General features: G+C 43.1%; 1 protein-coding gene across 1 annotated transcript; it reads left to right on the top strand.

Moving 5' to 3' along the window:
* Positions 1–4,650: 4,650 nt before the first annotated feature.
* rdh14a (retinol dehydrogenase 14a) lies at positions 4,651–10,583 on the top strand. Its single transcript, XM_014205462.2, has 2 exons — positions 4,651–5,430; positions 9,720–10,583. Exons 1-2 carry the CDS (start codon positions 5,071–5,073, stop codon positions 10,335–10,337), a joined length of 978 nt encoding a protein of 325 aa, XP_014060937.1. The 5' UTR covers positions 4,651–5,070; the 3' UTR covers positions 10,338–10,583.
* Positions 10,584–10,794: the final 211 nt, after the last annotated feature.

Here is a 10,794-nt window from a genome sequence, read left to right as displayed (position 1 = left end):
CCACCCCAATAGATCCACAGACGATTCAATCGCCATCGCACTGCACACTACCCTATCCCATCTGGACAAGAGGAATACCTATGTAAGAATGCTGTTCATAGAGGATAACTCAGCATTCAACACCATAGTACCCTCCAAGCTCATCATTAAGCTCGAGGCCCTGGGTCTGATCCCGCCCTGTGCAACTGGGTCCTGGACTTCCTGACGAGCCACCCCAGGTGGTGAAGGCAGGAAACAAATCAAATCAAAATCAAATCAAATGTATTTATATAGCCCTTCGTACATCAGCTGATATCTCAAAGTGCTGTACAGAAACCCAGCCTAAAACCCCAAACAGCAAGCAATGCATGTGAAAGAAGCACGGTGGCTAGGAAAAACTCCCTAGGAAAAACTCCCTAGAAAGGCCAAAACCCTAGGAAGAAACCTAGAGAGGAACCAGGCTATGAGGGGTGGCCAGTCCTCTTCTGGCTGTGCAGGGTGGATATTATAACAGAACATGGTCAAGATGTTAAAATGTTCATAAATGACCAGCATGGTCAGATAATAATAATCATAGTAGTTGTCGAGGGTACAACAAGCACGTCCGGTGAACAGGTCAGGGTTCCATAGCCACAGGCAGAACAGTTGAAACTGGAGCAGCAGCACGGCCAGGTGGACTGGGGACAGCAAGGAGTCATCATTCCAGGTAGTCCTGAGGCATGGTCCTAGGGCTCAGGTCCTCCGAGAGAAAGACAGAAAGAGAGAAAGAGAGAATTAGAGAGAGCATATTTAAATTCACACAGGACACCGGATAAGACAAGAGAAATACTCCAGATGTAACAGACTGACCCTATCCCCCGGACACATAAACTACTGCAGCATAAATACTGGAGGCTGAGACAGGAGGGATCAGAAGACACTGTGGCCACATCCGATGATACCCCCGGACAGGGCCAAACAGGCAGGATATAACCCCACCCACTTTGCCAAAGCACAGCCCCCACACCACTAGAGGGATGTCTCCAACCACCAACTTACCGTCCTAAGACAAGGCCGAGTATAGCACACAACGATCTCCGCCATGGCACAACCCAAGGGGGGGTGGGGGCGGTTCGCAAGGGCGGTTCGTTGCTCCAGCCTTTCCGTTCACCTTCACACTCCTGGGCCAGACTATACTTAATCATAGGACCTACTGAAGAGATAAGTCTTCAGTAAAGACTTAAAGGTTGAGACTGAGTCTGCGTCTCTCACATTGGTAGGCAGACCATTCCATAAAAATGGAGCTCTATAGGAGAAAGCCCTACCTCCAGCCGTTTGCTTAGAAATTCTAGGGACAATTAGGAGGCCTGCGTCTTGTGACCGTAGCGTACGTGTAGGTATGTACGGCAGGACCAAATCGGAAAGATAGGTAGGAGCAAGCCCATGTAATGCTTTGTAGGTTAGCAGTAAAACCTTGAAATCAGCCCTTGCCTTAACAGGAAGCCAGTGTAGGGAGGCTAGCACTGGAGTAATATGATCAAATTTTTTGGTTCTAGTCAGGATTCTAGCAGCCGTGTTTAGCACTAACTGATGTTTATTTAGTGCTTTATCCGGGTAGCCGGAAAGTAGAGCATTGCAGTAGTCCAGCCTAGAAGTAACAAAAGCATGGATTAATTTTTCTGCGTCATTTTTGGACAGAAAATTTCTGATTTTTGCAATGTTACGTAGATGGAAAAAAGCTGTCCTTGAAACAGTCTTGATATGTTCTTCAAAGGAGAGATCAGGGTCCAGAGTAACGCCGAGGTCCTTCACAGTTTTATTTGAGACGACTGTACAACCATCCAGATTAATTGTCAGATTCAACAGAAGATCTCTTTGTTTCTTGGGACCTAGAACAAGCATCTCTGTTTTGTCCGAGTTTAAAAGTAGAAAGTTTGCAGCCATCCACTTCTTTATGTCTGAAACACAGGCTTCTAGCGAGGGCAATTTTGGGGCTTCACCATGTTTCATTGAAATGTACAGCTGTGTGTCGTCCGCATAGCAGTGAAATTTAACATTTATGTTTTCGAATGACATCCCCAAGAGGTAAAATATATAGTGAAAACAATAGTGGTCCTAAAACGAAACCTTGAGGAACACCGAAATTTACAATTGATTTGTCAGAGGACAAACCATTCACAGAGACAAACTGATATCTTTCCGACAGATAAGATCTAAACCAGGCCAGAACTTGTCCATGTAGACCAATTTGGGTTTCCAATCTCTCCAAAAGAATGTGATGATCAATGGTATCAAAAGCGGCACTAAGATCTAGGAGCACGAGGACAGATGCAGAGCCTCGGTCTGACGTCATTAAAAGGTCATTTACCACCTTCACAAGTGCAGTCTCAGTGCTATGATGGGGTCTAAAACCAGACTGAAGCGTTTCGTATACATTGTTTGTCTTCAGGAAGGCAGTGAGTTGCTGTGCAACAGCTTTTTCAAAATTTTTTGAGAGGAATGGAAGATTCAATATAGGCCGATCGTTTTTTTTATAATTTCTGAGTCAAGATTCGGCTTTTTCAAGAGAGGCTTTATTACTGCCACTTTTAGTGAGCTTGGTACACATCCGGTGGATAGAGAGCCGTTTATTATGTTCAACATAGGAAGGCCAAGCACAGGAAGCAGCTCTTTCAGTAGTTTAGTTGGAATAGGGTCCAGTATGCAGCTTGAGGGTTTGGAGGCCATGATTATTTTCATCATTGTGTCAAGAGATATAGTACTAAAACACTTTAGTATCTCCCTTGATCCTAGGTCCTGGCTGAGTTGTGTAGACTCAGGACAATGGAGCTTTGGAGGAATACCCAGATTTAAAGAGGAGTCCGTAATTTGCTTTCTAATGATCATGATCTTTTCCTCAAAGAAGTTAATAAATGTATTACTGCTGAAGTGAAAGCCATCCTCCATTTGCGAATGCTGCTTTTTAGTTAGGTTTGCGACAGTATCAAAAAGAAATTTCGGATTGTTCTTATTTTCCTCAATTAAGTTGGAAAAATAGGATGATCGAGCAGCAGTGAGGGCTCTTCGATACTGCACGGTACTGTCTTTCCAAGCTAGTCGGAAGACTTCCAGTTTGGTGTGGTGCCATTTCCGTTCCAATTTTCTGGAAGCTTGCTTCAGAGCTCGTGTATTTTCTGTATACCAGGGAGCTAGTTTCTTATGACAGATGTTTTTAATTTTTAGGGGTGCAACTGCATCTAGGGTATTGCGCAAGGTTAAATTGAGTTCCTCGGTTAGGTGGTTAACTGATTTTTGTCCTCTGACATCCTTGGGTAGGCAGAGGGAGTCTGGAAGGGCATCAAGGAATCTTTGGGTTGTCTGAGAATTTATAGCACGACTTTTAATGCTCCTTGGTTGGGGTCTGAGCAGATTATTTGTTGCAATTGCAAACGCAATAAAATGGTGGTCCGATAATCCAGGATTATGAGGAAAAACATTAAGATCCACAACGTTTATTCCATGGGACAAAACTAGGTCCAGAGTATGACTGTGGCAGTGAGTAGGTCCAGAGACATGTTGGACAAAACCCACTGAGTCGATGATGAACCACCACTTTGCTGATTCTCAACACTGGGGCCCCACAAGGATACGTGCTCAGCCCCCTCCTGTACCCCCTTTTTACCCATGACTGCGTGGCCTTGCACGCCTCAATCATCACGTTTGCAGACGACACAACAGTAGTAGGCCTTATTACCAACAATGAGGATACAGCCTACAGGGAGGAGGTAAGGGCCCTGGGAGTGTGGTGCAAGGAAAATAACATCTCACCCAACGTCAACAAAACAAAGCAGCTGATCGTGGACTTCAGGAAACAGCATAGAAAGCAGGTGGAAAGCTTCAAGTTCCTTGGTGTACACATCACTGACAAACAGAAATGGTCCACACAGACAGTGTGGTGAAGGCGCAACAGCGCCTCTTTGGCTTGGCACCTAAAACCCTCACAAACGTTTACACATGCACAATTGAGAGCATCTTGTCGGGCTGTATCACCACCTGGTACAGCAACTGCACCGCCCGCAACCACAGGGCTCTCCAGAGGGTGGTGCGGTCTGCCTAACGCAACACTGGGGTCAAACTACCAGGACACCTACAGCAACCAATGGCACAGGAAGGCCAAAAAGATCATCATGGATAATCATGCTTTCTATTTATATTTATTTTTTGCATCTGAGCTCCTGGAGTGTGTGGCTCTCCATTATTTTTTAAGTGTTCCACTCCGCTAGCCAGCACCTCGCCTAAATAGGTGTGCGTTTCTTTCGCCTCTAAATAGCCACCTTAATAATGGAACACTAGTCACTTTACTAATGTTTACATATTTTGCATTACTCATCTCATATGTATATACTGTATTCTATCCTATGCTACTGTATCTTAGTCTATGTCGCTCTGACATTACTCATCCAAATATTTATATATTCTTAATTCCATTCCTTTCCATTAGATTTGTGTGTATTGTTGTGAAATGTTTTAGATATTGCTTGTTAGATATTACTGCACTGTTGGAGCTAGAAACACAAGCATTTCGCTACACCCACAATAACATTTGCTAAACACGTTTATGTGACAAATATATTGATTTGATTGCTGACTTTTATTTTGAAAGAGGGACTTTTCGTGCACCACTGCTTGACGTTTGCTTCGCATTCTGGGTAATGTAGTGTTTAGTCCAGCTGTTATGGACTTCCACAGAGGTTAGTTTCTCTTCTCTTCGTGATAAAGGTATTATTGCAGTCATCGATTAGGAACTGTCAACATTTTCTATAACCACAGGCGCAACATCGCGATATTTCCTGGAACGCTTCCTTAACAGACCAGGCAGGGGATTAGGGTTTGAGAAGTCAATGAGAAGTGAAAAATGCTTCCTTAGTTGTTAATTTTCTCGAAAGCTAAAGACACAACCTAGATTGGAGCCAATGACTTATGTAGTTGAACATGTTATAACTCCAACCTCGTGAAAGTGACAAGTTTTTATTTTAGTCAACAACAAAAAAACAACTATATATCGAAGTAGGGGTTTTGATTTGACGGCCTGCACATGGGATAGATAGAAGACCGGATGACGTACTTCTACGCATGAGTTTTGCTCGCCAACGTCGCCTGTACAAGTGTCATCGGGATTTTTGTTTGTTTGTTGGAGAAGCAGTTTTAGCCCATCTTTATACTGTACTGTCTTTGACTGTATCCTTCCAAACTATGCGTGGAAAAACTATAATAGTGACTGGTGCCAACAGTGGCATAGGCAAAGCCACAACAGTTGAACTACTGAGGCGCGGAGGTCGTGTAATCATGGCTTGCAGGGACATGAAGAGGACTGAGGAAGCAGCGCAGGAGATACGACTGGAGACTGGTCCAGATTCGGGAGAACTACTCATCAAGTGCCTGGATCTCGCATCACTGAAATCCGTGCACAGTTTCTGCGAAGACATCATCAAGGTAATCTGTCAATTTAGATTTGAGATGAGATCTGGTCAAACTAGCTAACTGTTTTTAGCATAGCATACGTAGTTACTAATTTAACTAGTTAGCCAGCCAGGATTGATACTGCATATGTGGATAGCTTGCGTAGCACTGTAGCATGTTAACTAACGTTATATGGCTCTGCTTTTCTTGCACAACTATTTTGCTTTTAGCCCAAAAGCTGGCAGCTACATGTAAACAAATAAAAACTGTTAGCTAACTAGCTATTACAAATGTCACCTAGTCAGACCATTATTGATGCAGCTGGCTGATAGGCGTTATTAGGTAAGTAATGATAAGCGCTGCACAGATCATATTCGACCAACCTTTAATTGGCGATAATTCCTAAATAACAGACTTGGAAGACAACACATGTCTAATAAACAGCCATGTCTATTTGCAGGGGGTTCGTTTTGAAAAGTATCCACCCTTTGCCTCGATGACAGCTTTGCACACTCTTGGCATTCTCTCAACCAGCTTCATGAGGTAGTCACCTGGAATGCATTTCAATTAACAGGTGTGCCTTGTTAAAAGTTAATGTGGAATTTATTTCCTCCTTAATGCATTTGAGCCAATCGGTTGTGTTGTGACAAGGTAGGGGTGGTATACAGAAGGTAGCCCAGAAGGTCAGTCAATGTGGAACGTTTCAAGAACTTTGAAAAGTTTCTTCAAGTACAGTTGCAAAAACCATCAAGCACTATGATGAAACTGGCTCTCATGAGGACCGCCACAGGAAAGGAAGACCCTGAGTTACCTCTGCTGCAGAGGATACGTTCATTACAGTTACCAGCCTCAGAAATTGCAGCCCAAATAAATGCTTCAGAGTTCCAAGTAATAGACACATCTCAACATCAACTGTTCAGAGGAGACGGCATGAATCAGGCCTTCAGGGTCGAATTGCTTCAAAGAAACCACTAGTAAAGGACACCGATAAGAAGAAGAGACTTGCTTGGGCCAAGAAACACAAACAATGGACATTAGACCGTTAGAAATCTGTCCTTTTGGTCCGATGAGTCCAAATTTGAGATGTTTGGTTCCAACCGCAGTGTCTTTGTGAGAAGCAGAGTAGGTGAACGGATGATCTCTGCATGTATGGTTCCCAACGTGAAGCATAGAGGAGGAGGTGTGGGGGTGCTTTGCTGGTGACACTAAGTGATTTATTTAGAATTCAAGGCACACTTAACCTCTATGGGCTAGGTGGGACGCAAGCTCAACAGCCAGTGTAATCCCGTGGCGCGATATTCAAATACCTCAAAAATGCAAAAACTTCAATTTTTCAAACATATGACTATTTTACACCATTTTAAAGACAAGACTCTCGTTAATCAAACCACACTGTCCGATTTCAAAAAGGCTTTACAACGAAAGCAAAACATTAGATTATGTCAGCAGAGTACCCAGCCAGAAATAATCAGACACCCATTTTTCAAGCTAGCATATAATGTCACATAAACCCAAACCACAGCTAAATGCAGCACTAACCTTTGATGATCTTCATCAGATGACAACCCTAGGACATTGTTATACAATACATGCATGTTTTGTTCAATCAAGTTCATATTTATATCAAAAACCAGCTTTTTACATTAGCATGTGACTAGCATTCCCACCGAACACTGCCGGTGAATTTACTAAATTACTCACGATAAACGTTCACAAAAGACATAACAATTATTTTAAGAATTATAGATACAGAACTCTATGCACTCTATGTCCGATTTTAAAATAGCTTTTCGGTGAAAGCACATTTTGCAATATTCTCAGTAGATAGCCCGGTATCACAGGGCTAGCTATTTAGACACCCAGCAAGTTTAGTACTCACCAAAGTCAGATTTACTATAAGAAAAATGTTATTACCTTTGCTGCTCAGCATATGTCGAAACTCCCTTCAAGACTGTTGATAAAGCATTCCAGGTGAAGCTGGTTGAGAGTATGCCAAGAGTGTGTAAAGCTGTCATCAAGGCAAAGGGTGGCTACTTTGAAGAATCTAAAATATATTTAGATTTGTTTTTTAACACTTTTTTTGGTTACTACATGATTCCATATTTGTTATTTCATAGTTTTGATGTCTTCACTATTATTCCACAATGTACAACTTTTGACTGGTACTGTATTTAGCAGATGTTATTGCGTGTGTAGCGACATGCTTGTGTTCCTAGCTTCAACAGTGCAGTAATATCTACATTTCACAACAATACACACTAATCTAAAGGTAAAATAATGGAATTAAGAAATATATCAATATTGGGACAAACAATGTCAGCGTGGCATTGACTAAAATACAGTAGAATAGAATACAGTATATACATATGAAATTAGTAAAGCAGTATGTAAACGTTATTTAAAGTGACCAGTGATTCCATGTATATAGGGCAGCAGCCTCGATGGTGTAGGGTTGAGTAACCGGGTGGTAGCTGGCTGGAGATGGCTATTTAAAAGTCTGATAGCCTTGAAATAGAAGCTGTTTTTTTCAGTCTCTCGTCCCAGCTTTGAGGCACCTGTATTGACCTCGTCTTCTGGATGATAGCGGGGTGAACAGGCCGTGGCTCGGGTGGTTGATGTCCTTGATGATCTTTTTGGCCTCCCTGTTATATCGGGTGCTGTAGGTCAATTGTGCATCTGTAAATGTTTGTGAGGGTCTTGGGGGGCCAAGCCAAATTTCTTCAGCCTCCTGAGGTTGAAGAGGCGCTGTTGCACCGCCTTCACCATACTGTCTGTATGGGTGGACCATTTCAGATTGGCAGTGATATGTATGAACTTGAAGCTTTCCACCTTCTCCGCTGCGGTCCCGTCAATTTGGATAGGGGCGTGCTCCCTCTACTTTTTCCTGAAGTCCACGATCAGCTCCTTCGTTTTGTTGACGGTTATTGTCCAGGCACCACTCCGCCAGGGCCCTCACCTCCTCCCTGTAGGCTGTCTCGTCATTGTTGTTAATCAGGCCTACTTTGGTTGTGTCGTCCAACAATGTGTACGCCGCCATCTTGTCTATTTCAAATCTTCCCTCATTGATTGAGACAGGTGAGTGTCATGATGACATGCAGCACTTTGTGCTGGACACCAACGTGATCTTTTGTTTACTGTCTTTTTTGCCATTTATGAATGTGTTATTCAATGCATTTCTATGAGCTATAGCAGTAAAGGACAAATTTCTATATTTTATCAAATATTTTTTAAGTATTTCGTCATACCTAAAGTGGGCCTAAAATTCTAAATCAAATAGCAAATTCTTGGTATGACCATCTTAAAACAATTCCATATGTTAGCTTAGTCAAAAAAAATGTATCTGTGCTATGCTTAAAGTTACATTACATTTTAGTCATTTAGCAGATGCTCTTATCCAGAGCGACTTACAGTAGTGAATGCCTACATTTTTCATACATTTCATTTCATGCATTTTTTAATATATATTTTTGTTTTTGTTCTGGCCCCCGTGGGAATCGAACCCACAACCCTGGCGTTGCACACACCATGCTGGCGCTGCAAACACCATGCTCTACCAACTGAGCCACAGGGGAGATCTACCTAATAATGCCTATTAGCCAGATGGAACATTTATGGTCTGACTCGGTGACATTTTTAATAGCTACAAGCTAACTTGTTTGCCCGAAGGGGAAGGGGTAAAACAGCTTGCTAGCTAGCAATACAACTGTTGCAGAGAGAATTAGAAGTGTCATAACATGTTACCATTTCACTGTATAATAAAATGTGCATCATACTAGTCCTTACACACTAGAGGCTACTTTACACTCTTAGAAGAAAAAGGTGCTATCTAGAACCTAAAAGTTATTTATTTATTTTTTTATATTTTTTTTGACTGTCTCCATAGGTGAATAAAACCATTTTTTGGTTCAAGGTAGAAACCATTTGGCTCCATGTAAAAACCCTTCCACAGAGAGAACCCAAAAAGGCAAGAAGGGTTCTCCTATGGGGACAGCCAAATAAACCTTTTGGAAGAGTTTTGTCATTTGTCAAATCTGGGGCTTATTGCACATGCACTCATGTCCTAAATAGGTAACTTACTTTTAACTGTACCTATTAAATAAAGCAGTGGTTCCCAACCCCTGAAGTACATTATACCAGTAGGCCTATGGTCTCATGAGTCTTTTCAAATACCCCCTGTGGATAGGCCAAGTACCCCCAGGGTCCTAGTACCCCAGGTTGGGAACCACTGTAATAAAACATAAACACGTCATAAACATGACATTACAGCAACATGGAGCATTATTAAAGCTTGTAACCAATCTTATTTTTATGTTTTCCAACAGGAAGAGCCCAGGATTGATGTGCTGATCAACAATGCAGGGATCTACCAGTGCCCTTATATCATTACGGAGGATGGCTTCGAGATGCAGTTCGGGGTGAACCACCTCGGCCACTTCCTCCTCACCCACCTCCTCCTGGACCTCCTGAAGCGCTCTGCGCCCAGCCGTGTGGTTGTGGTCTCCTCCAAACTCTACAAGTACGGCGAGATCGACTTTGACGACCTGAGTAGCGAACGGCGCTATGACAAGGCCTTTGCCTATGGCCGAAGCAAGCTAGCCAACCTCCTCTTTACCTGTGAGCTGGCCCGCCGCCTCGAGGGGACGGGGGTGACAGTCAATGCATTGACCCCGGGGATAGTGAGGACTAACCTGGGGAGGCATATCAATATCCCCCTCCTAGCCAAGCCCCTGTGGGAGCTGGCATCCAGGGCCTTCTTCAAGAGCCCAGAGGAGGGGGCGCAGACCTCTGTCTACCTGGCCTGCTCGCCCGACGTGGAGGACGTCCAGGGGAAGTGCTTTGCTGACTGCCAGGAGCAGAAACTTCTGCCCAAGGCTACGGACCAAGAGGTGGCCAGGAAACTTTGGGATATTAGTGAAGTCATGGTGGGCATAACCGTGTGATAAAGTACGTCAACCTTTCACTCCCTCCAATGTGAACGCAAAGTGGACTTGGACCTCAAAAAAGGTGAAGTGAACTAGCAAAAGGCAAGGGCAAAGAGAAGTGAGTTTTTTGCTTCGTACTGCAGAGAACTGTGCCCTGGATGCCTGTTGCTATGCATTGTGATTAATATTGCCTGGACACAATTATTTTTCACTGGTATGTTGTTATACCATGCTGTCAATTATATTAAACTCTAAGTGAAGGGAGATTGTTGCTATGATCTCAAGCTGAATGTACCTGCATTTAATTCTGTGTACGTGACGTCAAGTTTCACTGACATGAAACACTATTCACTGAAACATGCCATCACAACATGAAACACTGTATTCACTGAAACATGCCATCACAATATCATATTGTATTGGTCACATAAACAAAAGTGCAGTAATACCTAACAATACACACGACACTCCCCTT

This window comes from Salmo salar, chromosome ssa01 (assembly GCF_905237065.1).
Source record: "Salmo salar chromosome ssa01, Ssal_v3.1, whole genome shotgun sequence".
Lineage (NCBI taxonomy): Eukaryota > Metazoa > Chordata > Actinopteri > Salmoniformes > Salmonidae > Salmo > Salmo salar.
The sequence above is the reverse complement of the archived record's forward strand: the minus strand, read 5'-3'. Positions and strand labels throughout refer to the sequence as shown.

Bases quoted from the DNA above. Each gene is read 5' to 3' on its own strand.
- rdh14a (XM_014205462.2), top strand. From the start codon at position 5,071: ATGAGTTTTGCTCGCCAACGTCGCCTGTACAAGTGTCATCGGGATTTT. The intron at 5,431-9,719 runs GTAATCTGTCAA...GTTTTCCAACAG, and splicing joins TCTGCGAAGACATCATCAAG to GAAGAGCCCAGGATTGATGT.